Genomic DNA, 26628 nt, shown 5'->3' on the forward strand with positions numbered 1-26628 from the left:
AGCTTCTTCAATAGCCTCTAGAACATTTGCCACCTTCCTGATACAGTGGTGCCTCGCAATTCGGCAGTTGAATTTCGCGGGCCATCGCATGTGCGTACATAGAATTGTGTGATGTTATTTGTCATTTCTTGTTGGGCTACGTTGGTGTTTGCTCATGTTGTTTCTGCTAATTTTCAATTCTGCATTTTTCAGAAAGTAAAAATTTTGTGCATTTGCAGTTATTATTATTTTTTTGAGTGAAATTTAAGAATGGGTCCAAAGAGAAGTGAACAAAGGAATAATTCAGGAAAGAAGCACACTTGGTTGAGCATAGAGAAGAAGAAAGAAATTATAGATATAGTGCAGAAAGGTAGAACAGTTACAGATGTAGCTCAAGAGTATGGCTTTCCTAGGTCAACTGTGGCAACTTTTTGGCAACAATGAGAGAAGATTATGGGTGCTAGGGTGTCTACTGGTGCAATGAAGATTTCTGACAAGAATAGATCTTCAATCAATGAAGGGATGGAAATCTGCTTATCACCTGGATTAGAGAACGAGGTGATAAAAAGATTTCCATCCCTTCATTGATTGAAGATCTATTCTAACTGAGGCAATGATCTGTGAGAAATAAAATGAAAATTTAGGCTAGGTTAATTTTTGAAGAATTACAGAAGAAAACTCCAGGATGTACCTCAGATCAAACTGAGGAATTCAAAGCAAGTCGAGGCTAGTTTCACAGATTCCAAGATAGAACAGGCATCCATAGTGTTCTCAGATAGGGGGAAGCTGCTAGTGCAGATAAAGAGGCTGCAGAAAAGTTTGTGAAAAAATTTGAAGATTTAATCAGGAAGGAAGACTACTTGCTACAGCAAATTTTTAATGGGGATGAAACTGGGTTATTTTGGAAGCGATTGCCAAATCAAACTACATCATGCAAGAAGAAGTGAAGGCCCCGGGACATAATCCCATGAAAGATAGGCTTACCTTATTATTGACAGCAAATGCAAGCGGAGACTTTAAACTAAAACCACTTCTGGTCTACCACTTAGAAAATTTTCGGTGCTTTGGGAAGAAAATCATTAAGTCCAAACTGCCAGTGATGTGGAAATCCAATGCAAAAGCCTGGGTAGACCAGCAAGTTTACAAAGATTGGATTTTTGAGATGTTTGTCCCGAGCATGAAGAAGTTCTTCACTGACAACAGTTTGCCTTTGAAAGCACTGCTGATCCTTGACAGTGCTAGTGCCCATCCTCAAGACTTAGAGGACATTCTTGAAATTGACTTTGTTCTTGTCCAGTTCTTGCCTCCAAACACGACATCACTGATCCGACCCATGGACCAAGAAGTGATTACGTGTTTTAAAAAAATTTACACCAAGGCTTTGTTCTCACAGCTTTTTGACGTGACTCACTCTTCTGACAAGACACTGAATGACTTCTGGAAAACCGAGTTCAACATTCTCCATGCCATTTCCTTTATTAAAATGGCCTGGGATGGAGTGACACAGAGAAACCATTCATGCATCGTGGAAGAAACTCGTTCCTAATTTTTCTCAGGATGACAATAATGCAGACCAAGCAGCTGCAGCCATGCAAGAGATAATTTCGACGGTGGAAAATCTCGACATAGAAGAGGTTGATGAGGCTGATGTAGAGGAGCTTGTGGAGGATCACGATGGTGAACTGACCTTGGAAGAACTCAGATCACTCAGTGAACAGCAAACAAAGGAGAGAGAAAGCGGAATTTCACCTGAAGAAGAGGATGGCAGGGAAAAAGGGTTGATGCGAACAGCTGCCATTAAAAAAGTTTTATTCCATTGGGAGAAGATGTAGTCTGTTTGTTTGGAATGCACCCCAACACTGCTGATGTGAGTAAAATGACAGACTTGTTCAACAACACCATCATGCATCACTTCAAAACCATCTTGAAAAAGAGAGAGAGACAGTCCACGCTTGATCAGTTCCTCATCCAGTAAAGAGGAGACGAGAAGAGGTAGAACAGGATAAAGAAGACTCCCTTCCAACATCTAAGGCTCAATAGATTGTATGTATTGTGTATACAATAGTGTATTTTGTTATTTAGTGTATTATACAATAGTAAAATACGTAACGTAAAGTAAATAATATGGTGTATTTCTCTCCCACTCCACATCAATGGGATAGGGGTCCAACAACAAATTAATCTATTTTCCATAGACTTATATGAGAAATATTGTCCTGCAATTTGACGTTAGTTCGGCAATAGATTAGTGTCGAATTGCTAGGCACCACTGTATTTATCTTCTGTATTCTTACTGAAGTCATCCCATGACTTTTGTTTAACTACTTTTATACATTGCTTTAGTTTCTTACATTTTTATTCTGTATTATCTCAAAGTACATACTGACTTGCTTTCTAGGGAATTTCAATACACATTCATTGTTTCAATATTGCATTTTTAACTTCTTGAGGAGTTCTGACTTGATGACTTCCCTACAATCCTCTGTAGCTGAATCAAATAGTTTTCTTCACGTTATTTCACCAAGACTCCAAGATTTTGGTATTTGTTTTCAAAATTTTTAATAATATATGTGTATTTGAGTTTATTGTTCACCCCTGAAAGTTGTGTCACTTTGTTTCTTATTAAAACACTTCATCATTGTCTGACTCAGCATGCTAACATTGTTGTGTTTACAACTTTATATGTTTTAACAATGGATAAAATGTCAAAACGTTTTGACAACTCGTATGGTAAAGTATAAGTTCTGCATCACTTCAACCTGAGTATTTACGTCTGGGTCTGACTCCCACTAACGAGACCTTGACAAAGGTCCAAACCGGTCTGGGTAGTGACCCCCCCCCCCATAATGTATAACATCATACATGTCTGCTAGGAGATGTGTTTTACATTATGGGAAATGCTAAGGATAGTGATCAGAACTTACTCCACCTTTACTACAAGTTGCCCCTGTCATGAAAGGTTTGTTTATGCCAGGATCCACCAAAACTTTTATAATTTCTATATTCGGCATGAAACTCTTGTAGTTTCTCTTTTCGGCTTTGAAATAATGCTGGATTCAATATCCACTTAATTTGAACAATTTTGCATCGCCGAAGTGAAGCCTTTTGGCTCTCTTTTTTTCAGTAATTCTTGGTGCCTTTTGTGATGTGACACCTTTTTTGACAACTCGTATGGTAAAGTATAAGTTCTGCATCACTTCAACCTGAGTATTTACATCTGGGTCTGACTCCCACTGATGAGACTTCAACAAAGGTCGAAACCGGTCTGGGTAGTGATACCTCCCCCCAATAATGTATAACATCATACATGTCTGCTAGGAGATGTGTTTTACATTATGGGAAATACTAAGGATAGTGATCAGCGCTTACTCCAACTTTACTACGAGTTGCCCCTGTCATGAAAGGTTTGTTTATGCTTGGATCCACCGAAACTTTTATAGTTTCTATATTCAGCATGAAACTCTTGTAGTTTCTCTTTTCGTCTTTGAAATAATGCTGGATTCAATATCCACTTAATCTGAATAACAACAATATGTGTTATGGAGTAAATGGGTTTATTAACATAGAAATGTATCTTTACACCTGATGATATGTACATCCACAACTATTGATGGAATCTTGGTTGAATAAAACATTAACAATAGTAGATTATGTGCTTGAGATGGGCACCTTGCCTTCAAGACAGGTTTCATAGTGAAGGTTCTCTTGTCATCTTGGAGAACAGGGATTGGGACATCTGCTGGACATATCATGTAATTTTATCTGTTAGTTCATCAAGGTTTAAATGTGAGTCATGGTAGAATACCCATTCCTTCAACATACCCCCAATGAAGGCATCAAGTTATGTGAGATCAGGAGAACATGAAAGATCCAGGAATTCTGTGAACCTTAAAATGAGCCTCCCAGGGAAGTGTTCTGATAAATAGGCTCTAGAACCATTTGATGTGTGATAAGTTGCTTTGTCCTGTTGGAATACCTGTGCACAAAGTGGAATGGGCATGACACATCCTATGCAAATTCTGGGTGAACAGAACCAACACATTCTCAATGTAGCATTTGCTGTTCAAAGTCACAGTTCCATCACCCCTCTTCAATGACATATGATCCAGTTATGCCATAGCCAGAAACTGCACACCATGTCTCTCAGGTCTCGAGAAACCAAGAAGCCTGTAGGTTTGTCTGTTTACATGACCATTTAGATGGAAATGCACTTCATCCGAGAACCAGACATTATGGAGGAAGCATGGATCTTCATAGACATTGGGCAGTATGCATGTACAGTATTCCTGCCATGCAGTATAATCTGTTGCTGTTGAACACTGACCCACCTGAATGACGTAAGAAAAGGCACTCAACTCCTTACTGCTGCTTGGCATTGACTGTGTTTCAGAAACACTCTACCCCCCCCCCCCCCCTTCCCCCATGATTCTCATTTGTGTTAACAGTTCATGGTCTCCCTGAATGTCCTTTACATTGTGCCAGAACACTCCCGATACATTGGAACCTTTCATTTAAGACAATGATGACACTATTGCTTCAGGCATACTTAAGAAAATAATGAACAAACTGCTCATAAACATGTCATAGGCTTGGACCATATGCTCTACCAACTCTATAAACGAAAGTAATGCTCAACAGTAAACATATGTTCTTCTTCAGTGAACACCGTTGCTACATCTAAATGTAATGACACAGACTCATCACCTGCTCTTCTATTAATGTGCATGCAGTCGAATGGCATATCTCATGTGTGTACCGAAGGGGATGTCAAAATTCAGTAGTTTTTTTTTTTGCACCATATCATATTATCTCTATATATATATTGCCTAGTACAGTATCCACTACTTCTATATTGCATGTCTTTCTTTATTTCATCTCAAACAGCAGCCATTAAAATGTCAAGAAATTATATTCTTGCATTAATCATTTATCCAAGTGTAAGCAAACAAACTTTGTCCATGAAATATCTTCACATATGGCCTACTTGTATATAGAGGCTAATAACTTCCCATCGATTGCCTTAGTATCCCATAATGCAAAGTGCCCCCATCCCGCTTGGGCCGCATATTATTATTGTTCAGGCATCTCTATGGAGTCCAAAGACTTGTCGTGAGAGACCCAAACTATCCACACAATCTTTCATACTGCTCCTTGGACTCATTAACATATAAATTGCTCACAGCTGACTGGCAACCCATTTCACTCATTCACGACTCTGCAAGTGAAAAAAATCTAGTCCTCACTACTAACCATGCCTTTACTCAATTTTCAGGGATGAACTCTTGTTCTGCACCTTCTAGCCAAGTTCAAAAACATTTCCCCTCCATCAATTCCATAAAACCCTTTAAGTAACTTAGATGTTTCTATCACATCACCCATCCCCCATTTTTGCCTATCAAACAACTTCTGCTAAACACTGATCCCCTCACACCCTCAATCTGTCCTCATAGGGAACATTACAGACCATTCACCATCTTGGTCACTTGCCTCTGAATTCTCACTACCACTTCCTCATCCCCAAGAAACCCTAGAGACAAGACCTGAGCACAGTAATCCAGATGTGGATGTATCAAGGCCTTATAAAGAGGAATAACAACTTCCTTATCTCTACTTTTAGCCAAGTAACCTTAAGAGCTACCTTAGCAATATACCCTCTAAACTTCAACTTTCTGTCTACCACCACCACCACTTCTAAATCCTTAGCTTCATCTATTTCCTGGGATACAGGTCCATTAGTGTGGTACATAGCTTGTAATCAATCCATCTCAAAATGGTTAACTTTACATTTTTTCACATTAAACTAAAATCCATTATTTTTTTCCCATACTGACAGCCTATTTAAATCATCTTGCAAGCTCTCCACATCATCATGATTAACTATTAATCTACATAATTTTGCATAATCAGAAAACAACTGAACCATTTCCTTTCAGATTATTTCCTATATCATTTATATACAAATTAAACAGTAGTGGTCCTATCAAGGAACTCTGTGGCACATCATTAGTCACCTGCTTTTTCACAGATTCTGCTTCTTCATATATCACTTTTTGATATTTGTCGATCAACCATCCTCTTGTCTACAAAAAACAGCAAAACAATTGTGTAGCCATTTCCTTTATCCTATACTCAGCTGTCACTCTATAATATAAAAAAGTTAGCAAATTACTAAGCATGACCAACCCTTCACAAAGCCATGTTGTCCTTCATAGTGTATCAATTCTTATCCACCCATTCTTGAATTCTCTTTTTGGCCAATTTTTCCAGTTCTTTTACCACCATTCCTTGGTGGTAAAAGAACTAGAAGTGATTGGTCTATAATTTGCTGCTGCAGTTTTAGAACTCCCCTAATGCAATTGAATTATTTTGCCCTCTTTCCAACCCCTTGGAACTCAACCAGAATTACCACTTAAATTAAAGAGCCTAGTCAGAGGTATTGCCAGTTCCCTTGCATATTCTTGCAAAATGCAAGCTGATATCCCATCTAATCCCACAGCTGCATTTATATTTAGTTTCTGCAGTATCCTATGAACCTGCAGTTCATCCACAACCTTCCCACATCAGTCTGTCACTGCATTAACCTCACTTGAATGATATACAAAGTGGTCACTCAGTAACTCAACAATTTTATCTGCTTCTGTCACCTCATCATCATCAACACTCATTAAGTTTATTCTTCCTCTTTCTTGCCATATAGTGCAACAACTCTTTGGGATTTCCTTTAGCCTGCTCAGCTAGTTTCACTTGTAATCTGATTTTGCCTTCCTTACTATGCGGGTCACCTTTCTCCTTATATAGCCTCCACTACAGTTTCTTTTCTTTTTTTGTCACTCATGCTTAACGATTGTACTCGTCCATCTAACTCCTACCTAATTTACCCTTTTCATCTTAGGTATACAATTTAATTTTGCTTCCTCTAGATGCCCTGTAACTATCTCCCATGCACTACTAACATCCTTCCCTTGCAGGGTTTTATGTCATGCACAGCTTTGAGCTTCTTTCTAAGTTTGTCATAATCACCTGCCTTGTAATTTCACAAAAAAAACCTTCTTGACAGAATATTCCTCATGTTTTGCAATCTCCCAAGTCAAGACCGCATGGTCACTTTCCCAAATCACAGGCAGTGTGGCCACCTTGGTTATGAATAGCTCCTATGACCAGATCCAGTGTTGCCTCAAGTGTTTGTCTCTCAGTAGGTGTATAAATTCTATTTCCTTTCTGTTATGTGATCTTTCTTCTTTCAATCTATATCTCCATAATTAAAGTTCCCCATAATAATTATTCTACCTGCACTCATTGTACTAATTTCCTGATGTATGTCTTCCAGATCATCCCTGGAACCCTTCGCCTATAACTGCAACCAACCACATATTTTGTCATTGTCCTTGATCTCATACCAGATTGCTTCAAATGAATAGTTCCCTCCAGTGTTTAGCCTATTCATTTTGGCTGCAAGATCATCCCTGGAACCCTTCGCCTATAACTGCAACCAACCATATATTTTGTCATTGTCCTTGATCTCATACCAGGCTGCTTCAGATGAATAGTTCCCTCCAGTGTTTAGCCTATTCATTTTGGCTGCAATTCATCTGCTATCATCGGCAGTATCCTTCCCCTCATCCTACTTCTCTATCCTCCCTAAACTTCTTACATTCTATTCCTATATCTACATCATCTATTGTTAGTCAGGTCTTACTAATGTCTATAACTTGGAGAGGTTGCACTAACCAATGGCCAAAACTCCTCCCTCTTGTTCCTGGTACTTCTGGCATTAGTATATAGAAACTACTTCATCTCTTTCTGCCAACCACCTTTACTTCCTGAATTGACTACCCTATTCAATATTTTTGCTTGAGAGACTAGATTCTACATTTGTTGGTCATTTTCACACTCATTTGCCTCATCGATGCCTTCACACACACACACACACACACACTCACCTACATTCACATTAATTGTTTAAATTTTCCTGAATTTTCACTCCAGCATGCTGAGCAAACAAAACTCTGTCAAGACATCTAACCATAATCATTTAGGTGCAGTCTATCAACATTATACAAATACTTCCTTTTATCAAACTCAGACCATAAACCTCCATAAATTCTACATCATTCCTTCTGCACAACCTGTCCTACCTTTCTGCATCTATATGGCATGACTAATGTCATTCATTTTTGTGCCAAGGAAACTGATTTTGTTATGCTTTCATTAAGTACTACTCTGATCATGGAGCCTCTGTATATAATTTTCTACTTACCTTGTTTTTCTTGTTTGTTCACATGATCTTGATTCTAATTGCCAATTCCTTGGTATAATGCTAAGCACTATGGGACAGACCACTACCTTTGTACAAGTAAAGGGGTCTTCTTCAAAACCAGAGAAGACCCTTTCCTTATACAAAGAAATCTTGAGAGAAGACCCTCAAAGACCAAATCTTTTCCTCATTGAGTAACCTGAACTATTATAACTAACTATACTCCATTAAACTCAGCAGTAGTTCTGCCAGACTAAACCTTCAGAAGCTTTAGCTCCATAGTAGGCAAAAACTTACGACCAAGCCAAGAATCTCCCTCCACAAACTGCCAACAAGAATAGGGTATGGCATCCACTGAAGAGCCCTGATAAAGGCCACATCAGTAGGAACTATGCCATAAGCAAGCATCCATTGGAATGCATTGAACAAGAGCACTTCAGCAGCCCCCCCCCCCCCCATCTGTGGAAAACCACGTCAATGGGAGCCAGATCCAGAAGAGATACCTAGGTTGATGCAATGTAGAAGTCATATATTTCTCATATGCAAATAGTTAAAAGGTCTATCCTTTTATTAAAATACTCTCTATTAAAGATAGATGTCGAAAGTTTTTTTTCACTTGGTTATACTATAAATTAAAGATGGCAAGCATAAATGGCAATTAACTTATTTGCAATGATTTTGTTTTGTTGCATCATTACTGGTAGAAAAAGCCATCCTATTGGATTCTTCCTTTTCATCCAATTCTTGCATTGATCTTGGTGAATATCCTTTCTCCATGACACATGCACAGTAGTTGATGTTCCCATGGATGTTTTTCAAGGTTCAAAAGAACCTTGTCTAAACTGGATTCTGAAAAGAAATTTCTCTTCTATTCTATAAAATTATATAAAGAATTTTTTTTTCTTTATATTATATTGTGGACTCGATACCGAAAAATACCTACCAAACTGCTTAACCACAGAAACCTACTCCTAGAAATTTCTCTTATTGTTCTGAAGTTTGTGCTTCAGGCTTGACTTCTGTGTTGCCTTTTTTTTTTTTTTCACTGGTATTTCTTCATCTTGAAAATAAGCCCATATTCAATTTATTCTTAAGAAAAGCTACAGATATTTAAAATGAAGTTATCCTATTTCTTTCACTTTAATTTTTTCTGGTGGAAAAACCATCAACTGTCGACTTCTACACCATGCAAAAACTCCTCGATTAGAGTAATTGTCAGTATATGATTTTTCTAATGTCAATCAGTGTTGGTTTTTAGTTTTTTTACCCACTTTGGACAAATGCCATGGAAAATTTCTAGGGAATCTCATTTGGTTTTTATTGACATCTCTGAAGTATTATGTAGTCTGATCATATGGTCTGTCTTCTAACCTCTGCAACTTTTTCTCTGTTTGTACATTCTGTATGCCATGATGAATGCATCTGTTTTCTTCTTCTTTGACTTCAAATCATCAAGTTTCTCTGATGAGAGTACACTACACTCCTTTTTCTCATTTAACATGCCTATACAAATCAACAAAACTAACAGTATATCTACTTCTACATCCTGAAATTCTGTTTTTGAAACTATTCTTTATAGCAGTGCTTCCCAAACTTACGGATGTAAAGGCCCCCTTTCTAAAAATTAAAATATTTCACGGCCCTCATCGAAAAAAAAATCGTAATACAGACATATATTATTATAATATTTATCGTATTTATATTCATTACAATTTATATTCAAAAGTTTGCATTTGTAAGTTTTTTTGTACTTCTTATCAATACCTTTGAAATGAAACTTATATGAATACGCATATATTTACTAATATTCATTAAGCACCGAAATACGCAGGAAGCAAAATTTGTGAACCAACCAATGTGTGATTTTTTTTCATTAAAATATAAAAAATAACAAAAAAGAAATAATAAATAAAAAAAAATGAAATACATTTCTTTTAATATTAAAATAAAACTACTTAGTCTTAAAACATTTTAAATTTGTTTTCATTATTTCATGGCCCCCTGAACAAAACTTATGCCCCCCCCCCCCAAGGGGGCCACGGCCCACAGTTTGGGAAAAAAGAAATAATAAATAAAAAAAAATGAAATAAGTTTCTTTTATTATTAAAAAAAAATTTACTCAGTCTTGGAACATTTTGAATTTGTTTTCATTATTTCACCCCCCCCCCCTCAACAAAACTTACGGCCCACAATGCCAAGGCACACAGTTTGGGAAGCGCTGTTTTATAGGACTCTAGTAGCCATTTTAATTTAAATTAAAATGAAACTCTTTGGAGGTTTCAGGTAATAGCAATAATAACAGTAATAATAGAGTTGCAAAATTATCAAATTAAGAATAAATTACATTTTATATAATTAAATAATAAAAATTAAATTAAATTAAATATTAAAGTAAAAAAATTAAGTATATAATTAAATAATTTTTTTGGCATCCTTGTTAACTATGATGGCTATTTTCATTTGGTGGATCCATAGAATTTGCACAATTTTGGAGGGTTTTAAAATTAATCACAGCTTATTTTGAGATTGTCCAGTTTCTGATTTTTTTTTTTTTTTTTTTTGCCATTTTAATGCTCACAGTATGCACTTTGAGCATTAAAAAGGCAGTAAAAAATGATTTCTTGTTTTCATTTTTTGTTTACATTTACAAACTAATTTTTTTTTGAAGATGGCAGCCAGACCTTTAGGTATTTTAGGTATTCCAAGGGCTCTTTTTCTTCCAGGCTGAATACTTGCCTGATTTTTTTTGTTTGTTTCATTTTTATATGTAGTGGAATATGTTATTCCTGTAATCACTTGATTGAAGCATTTCGTCTATGAAAAAAATTGCTTCAAATTTTGCCAAAAAATTAAAAACTGGTTATTTTGAAAGCACAGAAAAGTTGTAAGGGGAAACAAATAAGAGATTTGAAAATATTATAAGGTACACTTGATAGGTTGCTATAAATTGGTATAAGCAAAATTGGTCTTATTTTGTTATTTGCATCCCTTCAACATGGACAGCCTTTTCAAAATGAAGAAAAGCACACCTCAATTTTTTTATTGCATCTTTCAGCATATAGTAAATCTACTTCTCAAGACAATTTTTTTAAGAATCATGAGTGGTGTGTCTTATGACAAATAGCCAGTTATCTTATAGAGATAAAAAAAAAGGATGCATTTCATGAGCATATTGATAGTCACCAACATAACAATTTTTTGGCTGAAGATTCAATATTTTGGATAATGCAGAATTATCAAAATTTCTGCATTATCATGAATTGTATGACATGTTTTTGTTAAGGTTAAGAACACTTATCATGGCAGTGCCCTGACTAGTTTCACATCTGTTCACACCTTCAATTTTCATTTTTAAATTAAAGGCTTTTATTGCTTTCTTAGGAACATTACTTGCAATAGCATTTGCTTGGAAGTCATAACAAAAATGATTTTTTACTTTCATTATCTAAAAAAATCACTTGGTAATTAAAACATAACTTCACTGTACTGGTACTATCTGTCATTTGATCTTTTGATTTCTTGAGTTAGCAGTCTTTTAAGGGTTTTTTTTTTTTTTGATCCCTCATGAATATATAGCATGTTGTTTTAATTTTATGTATATGATAAAATTTGTCATATACATAAAAATATAAAAAAAACATACATAGGGCACTATATAGCACTATATATAGTAGCGAGTATATATGACTATTGTTGCAACAGTAGCTATCTCATCTTCACAGAAAATGTGTGTGTATATTCATAAGGGATTACATACCAAGGGTTAAGTGAGTAAATAAAGTAGGAGTGAAATGGATGAACAGTGAAATCATTTTCCAGCACAAGCAAGCTGTGCTGGAAAAGAAAATGCCATGGAGGAGGTACAAGACAGTTGGTAGTGTTCGGATCCATGAAGAGTATAAAGTGCAGGCTAGAAAGGTGAAGAGCATGGTAAAGAAAGAAAAGGTGTAGTATCAGAGGAGATTGGCTGATTAGGCCAAGGTTAACTCAAGTGAATTTTCTCCTATATATGGCATGCAAGAGAGAGAATAATTATGGCAGGTTGAAAGTGGTGGATAATCATGGCAGAAGAATAACAGTTGCAAAGGATATAGGTGGAATTATTGAATGAGCACTTTATCAGTGTATATCATACAGGTGTAAATGATGTGGTGCAGTATATAGAAAGGAGGCAAGTATTAGGAGAATTGGAAGTGAAAGAAAGCTGTGGGAATGTACATCACAGTTGGCTATGCCCTTAACCTGCTTATTTAATGAAAGTCTTGCAGTGGGTGGAGTTCCTAAGGAGTGGAAAAGGCAAATAGTACCACTCCACAAGCATGGGTATAGGACAGAAGTTTCTAATTATAGACCAGTCTGTAAAATTGCGGTTGTGGTCAAGGTGTTGGAGAGATTAGGAATAGAATACAGGATTGGGTTGATGGACAAAGCATTCTTTATGATAATCAGCATTGATTTGTAAAGGTCTGTTTTAGCAGTTTACTTGCATTTTGTGATAGAATAACTGGTGTGTTAAATAAGGGAGAATCATATACAGTGATATTCTTGGACTTTGCAAAAGCATTTGATAGATTACCACATGATAAGTGGTAATCTATCAATTGCTTTTGCAAAGTCATTTCATTACCAGAGACACTGCATCATCATCATACACAACCTGCTGGTATCGTTCAGAGAGCCGATCTCAGATCCATCTAACCCAGGGGTCGCCAAAGTCATTTGCCCGTCGACCCCTTCAAGTGTTTCTTGACTTTTTATTGACCCCCTATATTTTACTGTTACTTAATTATAATAGAACAAGCAAAAAAGACGCTTATGTGAGTTTTTAGATTGTTTATTTTATAGTTAAAAGGTCTATTGTATGTATAATATAGTATATATTACTATTACCACTATTACTATTACTAGTATCACTGGTATTACTATTGATATTAATAAACTATTGGTATTAATATCACTGGTATTACTACCAGCGCTGCTCAACTCTTCAACGTAGAGAAGTTTAGTTTGTGAATGAATAACGATTGAATTATAATGTATGTTGATGAATTTTAGAACATTAACGCTCACTTGTACGTCGATGCGCAGAAATGAGACTGGGATCGAATACTTGTAAGTATCAGTAAATAAGAACCATGCACATGTTGCAATCTTGCTCCCACTGTGCCGTCCGGCAGGAACCACCAACATCCGTTTATTGGTAAATACGTCATTTTGGCTTACTTGATTGGCCTCAGTAACTATTTTCATGACCTTACTCCATCTTACAGGTCCTATTCATGGACCTGTAAGATGGTATTAATATCCTATTAATATCCTATTCATGGACCTGTAAGATGGAGGTACTGATCCCATGATTCACTCTTAATTGTGTTGTTATTACCTCCATGTCTTTTGTCATGGAGGTAATCCAAGTTAACCGAATTAAATATTACCCATACAATGATGTCTTATATTTTTCTGTCAACCCCCAATCGATCCCTAACAATGTCATATCGACCCCAGGGGGTCAATATCGACCCCTTTGGCGACCACTGATCTAACCAATTTACCATCTATTCCCATCCTCTATAACTTGTACACTGGTTAGATGGATCAGAGATTGGCTCTCTGAACGATACCAGCAGGTTGTGTATCATGGTGCAGTGTCTCGAAAAAGGAGGGTAACCAGTGGCGTACCTCACGGTTCTATTCTTGGGCCCCCTGCTGTTTAACTTGTTTGTAAACAATATATCATGTGGACTGAGTGAGGATCTTCAGTTGTTTGCTGATGATGCGAAGTTGGAAAGAATTACAAGTAGCACTGCTGATGTTAATTCCCTTCAAGAAGATTTGAATAGACTTTTTACTTGGACAAAGGAGTGAAATTATAGTTTTAATATCAATAAGTGCAAGGTGTTGCATTTTAGAGTGCAGAAATATAAGGCTCTGTACTATATCAATGGTGCCATACTGCAGGAAGTGGATGAGATTAGAAATTTGATAGTGATGGTTGACAGTAGATAGACTGAAGTCTAGAGGGCATATTGCTCTTGTTGCAAAGGTTGCACATCGTAGTGCTGCTATGATAAGAAGTTCTCTAACATGTAGGGATAAGGAAGTGGTTGTGTCACTGTATAAAGCACTGGTCAGACCGACTTGGACTGTTTTGCTCATATCTAGTCACCTGGTTTTCAGTGTGATGTGGAGACATTGGAGAGGGTTCAGAGGCAAGTGACTAAGGCAATGTCAAGACTTTAGACTACTGGCTATGGAGAGAGAGAGGTTGAATAAATGCAGATTGCAGAGTTTATTGGACAGGAGGAAGAGAGGTGATATGATAGAGACATTTAAGTTAGTGAGAGGATTTTATCAGATTAATCACGATGAAATTATAAAATGAATAGAATGCAGGGGGGGGGACCATATTTCATCCCTGGAAGTTATATAAGTGTGGTGAAGAGCGGTGTGAGGAGTGGATGTTTTTCACGGAAAATTGTCAATGAATGGAATGCATTACCAGAATGTTTTGTTAATGCAAGGAATGTTAAGGATTTTAAGATTCAGTATGATAAATACTGAATCTTAAATACAATTCAACAGATTTTGACAATGAGGTTAATAGCAGAGAAAACTAGGAGAAAAAACAATAACATATATACTTGCTTTGTTGACTTTCAGAAAGCATTTGACAGTATTGACCAGAAAGTGACAGTAGCAGTTCTGGAATCCTATGGAATTGATAAAAAACTAATAGCTATATTAAAAGATGTTTACCAGAATGCAGTTGCAGCAGTTAGAATAGGTCATGATTTGGGGAAATGGTTTAAAACAAGCAGAGGTACTAGACAGGGAGATCCAATATCACCAAGCATTTTCATCGCACATCTAGAAAGAGCAATGGATAAAATGAAAGAAGATGCCAAAGGAATATCTGTACACGGAATGAGAATTAACAATCTGAGATTTGCAGATGACATTGTTATTATTGAAGAAGACAAAAAAGAACTACAAAAAACACTGAAACTGTTAAATGAGGAAGGGAAGAGATTTGGACTTGTTATGAACTTTGAAAAAACAAAGACAATGGTATTTGGTGAGAAGAACATGAAACAAAAGATACAAGTGGATGGAACTGATATAGAAAATGTAGAACAATTCACATATTTGGGAAGTAAACTGACATATGACTTGGACTGTAAAAAAGAAATAAAGATCAGGATTGCAAAGGGAAGAACAAATCTGAAGGCCATGGATAACATCTGGAAAAGTAAAGTGATCAGTCTGCAAACAAAACTAAGAGTATTGGAAACATGCATCTTCAGCGGTGTACTGTATGGATCTGAAACGTGGGTAATAAATAAGGAATCAAGAAAAAGAATTTTGTCATTTGAAAGAACTTGTTACAGGAAGACTCTAAGAATAGGATGGGTACAGAAAATCACCAATGAAGAGCTCTATTGGAAGATACAACCGAAAGAGAATCTAACGCAGAAGATTATAAAATGGAAGCTTCAATTATTTGGACACATCTGTAGAATTAGTGAGGACCGGAAGATAAAGACATTTATGTTTGGTATTATGGATGGTATAAACAGAAGAGGTAGACCATACAGAGAATGGATAGACGATATAAAAGACTGGTGTGGAATGGGTGTACAAAAACTGCGACACTGTGCACTGGACAAAGAAAGGTGGAAGAAGATAGTGAAACAGGCATCAGACATCAACGGGCAGTGAGCCCATGATTCGTGATGATGATGATGATAAATACGTTGTCAGTTGAATGAATATCCCATGTTGAGTCTTGCTGACTCCATAGAGGGTGCAGTAGTAATAATGATAATGGTTGTTATCTGGAAAAGTCACCTGTCTAACTATTGTTATTATGATTTAGTCCAGATTTTCATTTCTTGTAAGGAAATGGGGTAAATCACTTGCCATTAGATGTCATAGTTTTCATTTAGTCCATTTTTGTTGTTTTCAGCTAAATTTGAAAATATTCCTGTTTAAAATTCAGAAACCCATTTTGTGCAAAAAACTTAGTGCAAAGTTTTTTCTGAAAAAATAAATCATTATTATTATTTTAACTTTTACCCATTAAAGGTTTGTAAACCTATAGTACATTTATCATGAGTGTTTTAACGTTTTTTATTTTATTTATTTATGTATATTTTTATCATCATCATCAAATTCCTGACATGTACCCTCAAGGGGTGTACAGGATATGAGAGTACTACATGAAAAATTTACATCATTACTAACTTCCTGTCTACAATTTTCCTCCAAATCAGTCTGTTACTTGTCAAGACTCCAACATTATCAGATCTTATATTTCTGTTGTCTAAGGCACTTTGTACCATATCAATCCACCTATATCTTGGTCTTCCTCTGGGTCGTTTTCCTGCAAACCTGGCAGAGAACAATTGTTTTGCCAATCCTTCCTCGCCCATTCTGTTTAAGTGACCATACCACCTGAGATTAGCTCTGCTAACGCATTCCTGGATGCTGACAATGTCAAGTTCTTTCCTAATATCCTTGTTTTTAATATGATATTGCCATTGATGTCATCTATTCACATCTCTAATCTTTCTCAGGACTCTCATATCTGCGGTCTCTAGTGTTTGGTCACATGTTTTACTTCTGACCCAGCTCTCAGATCCATAAGTTAAAACTGGTTTGAACACTGTTTTGTATACAGCTAATTTAGTGTTGCAACTAATTTCTCTCTTATTCCATATGAATTTATTCAATTGACTTCCTACCATAGCAGCTTTGTTGATTCTGTTGTCTATTTTTATATTTAATTTACCATCTTCAGTAAAAATCGTGCCTAAGTAGCTGAAATGTTTTACTTGTTCCACAGGTTTCCCCGTTCACAACACAGTTGACATTTTCAACAATTCTACCTATTTTCATTGTCTTTGTCTTTTTAGTGCTGATCTTTGTACCATATCTATTACAACAATTATTCAATTTAGTCAAGGAATCTTGCAAACTTGTAGTGGATATATTTAGAAGTATGACATCGTTCGCATAAAGCAAAGAGCTAACATTAACGTCTCCAATTTGATATCAAGCTTAGTCATAATGATATCACATTATGACTTTCCTTCATAATGTGATCCATATAGATAATGAATAACAGAAGTGATAATGTTACATCCTTGTCTGACACCAGATTTAACATTAAACCATCTTCCTGTACTTCCTTCAATTCTAACTACTGACTTACAACTCAAATAAAGACTAAGTATTGCTTGATATAATGACCCATCGACACCATATAACTATAGCATATTGAATAGCTTCTCTCTTGGCACCTTGTCATATGCCTTTTCCAAATCGACAAAACTTAAATACAGATCTTTGTTATATTATCATGATTTTTCCACTATTTGTTGTAAAGTGAAGATCTGAATCCTGACAGCCTCTATTTGACCTGATTCCAACTTGTTCTTCACCAAGCTTTTCTTCCACAATTCTTCTCAACCGTTTCTCAAGTATACTTGCATAGATCTTGCCAGGAACACTCAGTAGGGAAATACCTCTGTAATTCTCACATTCAGTTTTATTTCCCTTTTTATATATGGGTTACTATTAGAGCTCTACTCCTGGACAGAGGGATGAATTCCCTCTGTCCAGGCTTTCGGACTATGCAGTAAGACTTTTATACCACCATACTTTAGCATTTCTGGTCGAATATCATCTACTCTTGCTGCCTTTCCACATTTCAAGCCTTTGATGGCTTTATCTAGTTCAAGTATGGATATGTATTCCTGACTGTATGCCTGTTGAGTGTTTTTTACCACTGTGCTATTACTTCTTGTTTCATTTAAGGATTTTTCGAAGTTATTACTCCATACTTCAAGGTTAAAGCCATCAAAGGCTTGAAATGTGGAAAGGCAGCAAGAGTAGATGATATTCGACCAGAAATGCTAAAGTATGGTGGTTTTCCTCCTGTTTTCATATCACCTTTATCATCTCTAACTCCTTTTTCAGCACTCTTTCCTCCATTTCTAAGCTGCTTCAATAACCTCCAGAATATCTTACTATCTTCTTGATATTTATTTTCTATGTTCTTGCCAAAGTCCTCCCATGATTTTTTTTTTAGCTAGTTTTGCACAGTGTTTTGCTTTTTTACATTTGTCTCTGTATTCTCTAAGTCAGCGCGTCCCAAACTGTGGGCCGCAGCCCCCTTGGAGGCCATAGGTTTTGTTGAGGGGGGTGTATGAAATAATGAAAACAAATTTAAAATGTTTTAAGACTAAACTAGATTTTTTTTATTTTAAAAGAAACGTATTTAACTTTTATTATTTATTATTTCTTTTTTGTTATTTTTTATATTTTAATGGAAAAATTCACACATTGGTGTTGGTTCACAAACTTTACTTCCTGCCTATTTCAGCGCTTAATGAATATTAGTAAATATTACTTATTCATATGTTTCATTTCAAAGCAGTGGTTAATTGTATTTACTTTGAATACTCTCCAGGGAAGCTCCAAATCTTCCTGTCCCTTTCATCATGCATTCGTAATCAGGGACTGTTGATATTGACTTTATATACATATCAAAACTTTTTATATTATCACTGTCATTGGAGATAGTTTTCTGTTACCAATAAAAGTTTTGCATATACTTCACACATGAAAAAAAGCTTAAACAAGTTCATGTGGGAGATAGTAACTCGCTTGCAGTGGTAAACAACATGCCCTCCCTAACAGCTACTATAATGCAGAGGCAATAAAAACAAGTATTTTTATTATGCCAGTGAATAAGGTATGAGGAGTCTGTGTAATATATTTCTCAACAAATAGAGACAACTGGGATTAAAACACACTAATTAATGAATTACATGTCCCCTCATACAGAAACTATGCTGTATAGACTGAAACAAAACCATATGTTGCATGGGCAAACACAGTATCTAACTAAAAACTATTGTTATTAATTAGATGTGTGTGAGTTCGATTTCCCAAGGCAGCAATAAAATTCAACCGAACATGTTAAAATTCGTAAAAGTGTTAAAACTAAGTAATATATATATATATATATATATAATGAATGTTATGGCAGTTTCACATATGGAATTCAGTTGAAGAGAGTTAGCATTTCAACTCAATTGTCAGCTATGCTTTTATCTTTCGTTTGCACGATCTTTTGTTAATACCGCACCAATCATATGCACGTTTTAATAACCTGCCTTTGCTGTCTGTTTCGCGTTAGTCTTAATTACCGTAAAGGTAGAAAAGTCACAAAAGAGAAAAATGTTCCTGGTCTCCGGGGATTCCCTTATTCAGGTAATATTCACTAATTTCATGTTATCAGTCTGTGGTGTGCCAGTATTGGTAAGTGGTGATATTATTTGATCAATTCTACATTAAAAAATTTAACCCTGAGATGGATAAGTGGCTGATAAAAAATAAAAAAAAATCCTGCGAACAATCAGAAGAAGCAGAAACAGACTCAAAAAAAAGGACAGTATTTCATATTTTACCAGAACAGCCCGCATCATCTTCAGAATCAAACGGTGAGAGGCAAAAAATGTAATATATGCATTTGATTTTTGCAATATTCGCTGTGTATGTTTTGTATTGAATATAAATACAATAAATATTATAATAATATATCTCTCTATTACGATTTTTTTTGAGGGGGCCGTGAAATATTTTAATTTTTGCAAAGGGGGCCCTGACATCCAGAAGTTTGGGAAGCACTGCTCTAAGGGCACAAGCTGACTTATTTGCCAGGAGCTTTTGATATGAGAAAAATCAGAACACCATGGACTTCTGATTTTTCTATCCTTGCACACAACCTCACCACATGCCTCTCTGGCTGAATCAATCAGGGGTTTTCTCAAGGCTTGCCACTGAATCTCCAAGGTTTGGTTCCTGTTTTCAAACTCTCATTTTTTCTTCAGTAATCTTTGTGTATTTTAGTCTACCGTTCACATCTGAGAGCTGATCAACTTTTATTTGCTTTAAAACTTTCTTACATGTTATTCTTTTCAATATGAAATTCAATTTTATCCTGCTCAAGACTAAATAGTGATCACTTCCAATTTCAAATCCTCTGTACACTCTGGTGTTCTGCACCAGGAAGAAAACATCATTATCAACAATAACATAGTCAATGAGACTTTTCTTATTCCTTGCCTCTTCTCTCCATGTGAATTTGTGCACATTTTTATGTTGAAACATGGTGTTAGTAATAATCAGTCCATGTCCTGAGCAGAAATCCAACAGAAATTTGCCATTATTATTAACTTTGCTCTTTTCCCCAAATTTTTTCAGAATATTTTAGTATGTCTGACAATCATTTCCTACTCTGCTATTTAGATCCCCAACAAGGGCCAACTTTTTCTTTTTCATTGCGTCAGTAGCGTTCTCTAGAGCCTCAAAAGATTCTTCCACCTCTTCCTTAGTAGAGCCTTCCGTGGGACCATAGGCACAAATAAGTCTCATTGTCCAGTTTCTCATTCTGATATTGCCTGCTATTCAAGAAGATTAGCCTCATATTTAGTGTTGAATACTATGGCTATTCCTTCTTTTCCTTGACTGTCATTGCCTGAATATCACATTTTGTATTTATTGCTCAGAAAGATCTCGCCAGTTTTTTTCTTTTTTGTTTCAGTCACTCCTATTATGTTGATCTGGTACTTATCTAATTCCTCAGCTAGCTCCATTTCTTTGCCATTCAGGCTTCTTATGTTGATAGTACCGATCTTCAACTCTGGTGATATTGAGTTGGGGATGTGTTTTAGGGTTTGTTCCAGTAGGTGACTTTTCGCTGTTGCCCTGGTTCCCTGGCGAAAACAACAGGGGCCTTGTTTAACCCGGCAACGCCCGAGCCGGAATGAAATTCTGTCATGCTGTACCATCATTTTGTATTTTGGTTTAAGCCAATAAGAATACAATTTGGTTGGCTAAATCCCAAATTGCCAGCCCATCCTCGTTCGTTTTCAGTATCCAGGTAGATACCCAACAGGGTGCATCACGAGAAGGTGAGGATTGGACATTAGGTCAGAAGCCTTGGTCGGTTCTCTGCATTCCTTTAAAGGCTATGTGGAGGTCTCCTCTCAGTTATACAGCTTTGACCCTTAAGCACCCCTTATATATTTATTTATTTATTTATCTTTTTTACATTAATCAATTGTACTCTAAAAACAAGGCGTGAAACAAGCCATTTCGGCTTTCCAATAATTTGGGCAATGATCCCACACTAGGTGATGAACGTCATTCCTCACCTAATGACGTTTACAAATATCCATATCCAAAAGTTTCTAGCAGTATTATTATTATTATTTGACACCTTCAGGGAGTCCAAAACTCATCGAGGGAGGGCACCTACTCTACAGCTGTCTCCACCACTCAACCTCATCATCTATACCAATGCCATCTCCTGTCCACTACTACCACTAGTATTTTCACAGACAATCACAAACATCCATGCCCACAGCGGGATTCGAACCCACAGCCTTTTGGCTGGAGAGTGGATATGCTAACCACTCAGCCAACCAGATCTGCAGTATTTGAACACTCATAACTTGTTGGTGGGGGTCAAGTATACTGTCACTTATGCAAACTAATGTGTGCAAATCTAGAGGACAGGTGAACTTAAACACCTATATCATTGGTCCTGTTAATCCATTAGTTAAAGAATTTAAAATCTTATATTGGCTTAATTGCATAGTGAGGTTGTTGAAAGCGAAGTATCTTATCCAAGCAGTTGAGACAGACAGATTGGGGGATTTTAATGGCAGGGAAGGAGAGACATGGAAATTAAGGTAGTTGCAAATTAAGGCAGAGTGGTTGAAAAGGTTTTGAAACCAGCGTCACACTAACTCGGTGACCAGACCTGGTACAAATTGAATTGAAAAGTCATTATCTTCATAAAATTAACCACATAAGTAATATTATTGTGTGACACCACCAAAGAGTCCAAGGACTCATCAAGGGAGGGCACTTTACTCTCCACCTCTCCGTCTCCACATATATAGAATATAGTAAAATATAGTTATATAGTAAAAGAGTTATTTTAACAGACTTGTAGTTTTGCTTGTTTTAGATGGTTATTATCTATTGTTATGTGATGCTCACCCACAAAAGGTTGTAAACCTGTAGTATATTTGTCCTATAGGTTGGCTAAGATTTTATTATTATTATTATTTTATACTAGATAATCTAGAAATCCTGCTCTAGAGTACAAAGCATGAACTTTTCCAAGTCGCTTCAAGCCTCCAATAAGCAGGGTGCTAGTCTTGTACTGGATGAATGATGAAATTCATCTTCTACCTATGAATATTCACAAACATTCATGCCCATGGCAATATTTGAATTCATAACCTCTTAGTTGCAGTGCTGATATGCATGCTCTCCACTTTTGCCATCTTATGCTATTACATGTGCATGCATCCACATGCAACACATGAATGTTATAGTTTCTCTAATTTTATAGTCTAATATGAAAAATTAAAAATATTATCATGTTTATATAAAAACATGATATTTTTCAGATTATCAATTTTGTCAGTTTGAGATAGTATTTTCTCTTTTCAGTTATACTGCAATTATTTGTTGTTTATTAATAAATACTGTTATACTCAAAACTCTTATGCTAATTTACCTTGTGATGTGATGATTTTATTTTCCTGTGTTTCATATGATAAAGTATTATTTCAATTATTTCAGATATGATTTTCCTGCCTTTAACATTTTTAAAGGTGTTTTTTTTTCCCCACACAATTTGAAATGCAGTTGTTTCTTTTTTTTTTTTTAAATACATATTCAAATCACAATTAATTGCTTCCAATTTCATCAAAAATTAATCAATTTTTGATGGAATATGCAAAATATGTGAGACCTCGTTAGATGATCCAAAATATTATAAAGATTTCCAAAAATCTTTATATTCATTTTATATTCTACATATTTTTTTAGGACTTCTTGGGTTATCATGGGTTCTTATCCTGAAGTATATAGTGATGCCACTTAACACAAAAAGATCATTTATTCCTTCAACAGATGATAAAATCATCTTGGATAATAAATCTCAATCTCCACATCCACCCATTCCTTGGCTTTTGTTATTCAAAAAAGCAGCTTTCTGGTAAGAAAAATTTTTGAGTGCTTCTTTTGTTCTATATAAGCAACTTAGATCATCACATCACAATTCCCATAATTATGACTTGTATCCAATTGTTATTATTCTTTTTTGGATTGAACAGGAGAAAAAGATTTGGTCAGCATTTAATTAATTAATTTTTTTATTATGATTTTCTACAGCTTCATAAATGACAGAGTCCTGTGCAGTGTCTTTACAGAACTTTGACTCAATATTAACCTCATTTATTACATATTTTTTTTTTTTTTTTTTTTGCTCTTCATATTGGACTTGTAAAAAGATCACAAGCAATGTGTTAGGTACCTTATACATTGCTTGAGTAAGAACTCCATTAAGATATTCTTAATGGGATTCTTCTCTTTTCTTACCACATTTCTTCATTTCAATCTAGATTTTAGCTGATGTTTTAAGAATGCAAAGTATATTTTGAAGAAATGTACTTCCTTCCCTGTAATCTTAATTCAGCAATTAGTGATTTATTTATATACTTAAAGAATCATCTGCATGTCTATAACTTCTAAGTACATTGAATTAAAGGCATGGAATGGTTTGAAAATAACATTAAAAAAAAGCATTTTGGCATTGGTTTCTTAATCTGTTTATTGAATTATTATCCCAGGTTATCTCATAAATAATATTTTTTTTCTCTGATTTTTAAAATTAAGCACAACTAAATTTAAACAAATTTTAATTAGTATAAACATTGTTTCATCATTTATTTATCTTTTATTGTCTTCTGCAAGCATTTTCCGTATTTATAAAATTCCTTCTGATTTTGTGAGAGAATGTGAATAAGATAATCACATAGTAGATAATCTCTGATACAAACTGTCAGGCTATTTGTTTTATAACATAATGAACCTCTTCTTAACAAGTGCTAATCTGATAATTCATCCCATTAATTTATGAAACTGGCATCCGAAGTTATTTGTTGAATATACAAGAATGATAATCTAATAAGAATTAAGCAATTCAAGTCCAGAAATTTTATTCTAAATCATTCTAATATGCATTGTCAGTGTTCAGTTAGCAAAATATTTTGTATATGAAGCAGTCCTTACCTGTAAAAAAAAAGAAGTGCAGTTGACCCTTGGAAAACCCAGGTTTGAACTTTGCTGGTGTTCACTTATATGCAGATTTTTTTCAATAAATATATTGGAAAATTTTTTTGAGATTTGTGACAATTTCAAAAAACTCGCAGACGAACTGCATAGCCTAAAAATATCGAAAAAATTAAGAAAAAGGTTATGTATTTCATGAATACATAAATTATATGTAGATGCTAGTCTATTTTATCATTTACTACCATAAAATATACATAAATCTATATATATTTTAAAAAGTTAATTATAAAATTAATTAACTTTTAAAAAATTAATTAATAAAAAGTTAAGATTTATCAAAACTTACGCACACAAACACTTCATGCATGGCACGAAAGAATGTAAAGATGCAGTATTAAATCCTAATTGCATAAAATTAACTGTTATCAATTCGTTAGTTAAATTTCTTTAGTTAATTAGCATAAAATAAAAATTTTGTAACAATTCATTCATTAGTGTATAGGCTAGGCTGTTGTGAAGCAATTATGTTGCTGGTCCATTATCAGTGCATGAATCGTTATACCTGTAAATAAACATGAATTTCTTTTTCACATTATCTTTTCATTTTTGATGTCTAGTGTTAGTAATATGTAAAACAACTACAGTGTTTTAAATCATATAAAAAAATATTGATATAGGTACTGACAGACAGACGATTCATTTAGTAAACAGATGACGTAAACTTAGTATCGATAAATACAGTACTGTAAACGTATTTTCTCTTATGATTTTCTTAATATTGTCTTTTCTCTAGCTTACTTTATTGTAAGAATAGAGGATGTAATACATATAACATACAAAATATCTGTTAATCAACTTTATGTTATCAGTAAGGTTTCTGTCAACAGTAGGCTATTAGTAGTTCAGTTTTTGGGAAGTCAAAAGTTATATGCGGATTTTCGAACAATGCAGGGGGGGGGTTGGTGCTCCTAATCCCCACGTTGTTCAAGGGTCGACTGTATTTTAGTTTCCTGCTTAACTGAGGATAATTTATCCTTTGACTGCATTAGCAGTGAAGAATAAATGCTGATCTGTAATAGTAGCCATGAAAGCAGTTTGTTATTGCCTAGAGAAGATAAATTGTTGTGGTATGTTGGTTGGTATAAGGAATTATGTTACTGAGCTGCTAATTTTCGAGTATAGGACTATAGTAATTTTTTTGTTATGGCTAAATCTATTCAGCTGTATATTTAAAGTGTGATTGAGAGTATGGAAATTTTATTTGTAAATGAAAAATTTATATTTTTGTTGATTTAATTAGAGTAGAATGCTTTCATTTTATTTACTGTATATGCATTTCCAAACCAGATATGAAACTGGCTATGATTATGGGAAAAATGCTCTCCCTTTTTTTTTATATATATATTGAGAAGTTATAAGGATATAATAGTATAGTAAGAGAACATACAATTGGTGCTGTCATAAATAGGACAAAAAATCTACATAGGTGCATTTAACAGAATTAGCTTGATCATAGAAACTTTATGAACTTTAACAGCAGGGTGGTTGAAGTGATACTTCATTCATAATGATATCATTTGAGGTTATCACCAAAATCAACATATTAAAATCTCATTTTGCTACCATCATCTAATAGGAACTCCAGAAATTCACTCTATGTTTTCACATGCTATTTTCTTTTTGCATTCCATATTCCCATAATTAAAATCTCCCTCCCTCTCACCATTAGGACACCTGCCTTTTAATCTTCTTCTTCTTCCTAACATGGATTTTGGGCCAGGTGGCCTGTTCTGGTCTCATACCATCTCTTTCTTGGTCTTCCGATTCTTCTTTTTCCAGTTATTTTATATCTGTATAATATTTTCAGTAGTCTTCTGTTGTTCATTTGATTTAAATGTTCTATCCATTTTTGTTTATACTCTCTTATGTAGTAATTAATTGGTTTTATATTCAGGGGTTGTAAAATTTTTTCATTTCTTTTATGGTCCTACTTGGTATATCTAGCTATTTTTCTGAGAAATTTCATTTCTACTGTTTGAATTCGTTTTTCATCTTTCCTTTTTATGATCCATGTTTCACTTCTATATAGTAAAGTTGGTTTTGACAAGACATTATATAGTCTTATTCTAGTGTGTTTTTGTACTAGGGATAGCTTAAATATATTTCTTATACCATTTACTTTGACAAAGTAAATTTAATTATCCATCTAATTCACAGTTTGTTATACT

General features: G+C 34.9%; 1 protein-coding gene across 1 annotated transcript in view; it reads left to right on the plus strand.

The window, feature by feature from the left end:
* Positions 1-26628, plus strand: part of LOC150107355 (voltage-gated purine nucleotide uniporter SLC17A9-like) — a 235909-nt gene that overhangs the window by 91056 nt on the left and 118225 nt on the right. The window contains exon 6 of the mRNA XM_090391830.1: positions 23153-23321. Within this exon, the coding sequence (XP_090247956.1) occupies positions 23153-23321 (169 nt within the window). The remainder of the gene's footprint in view (positions 1-23152; positions 23322-26628) is intronic.

This window comes from Typopeltis vanoorti, chromosome 4 (assembly GCF_054136105.1).
Source record: "Typopeltis vanoorti isolate ZY-2024b chromosome 4, IOZ_Tvanoo_1.0, whole genome shotgun sequence".
Taxonomy (NCBI): Eukaryota; Metazoa; Arthropoda; class Arachnida; order Uropygi; family Thelyphonidae; genus Typopeltis; species Typopeltis vanoorti.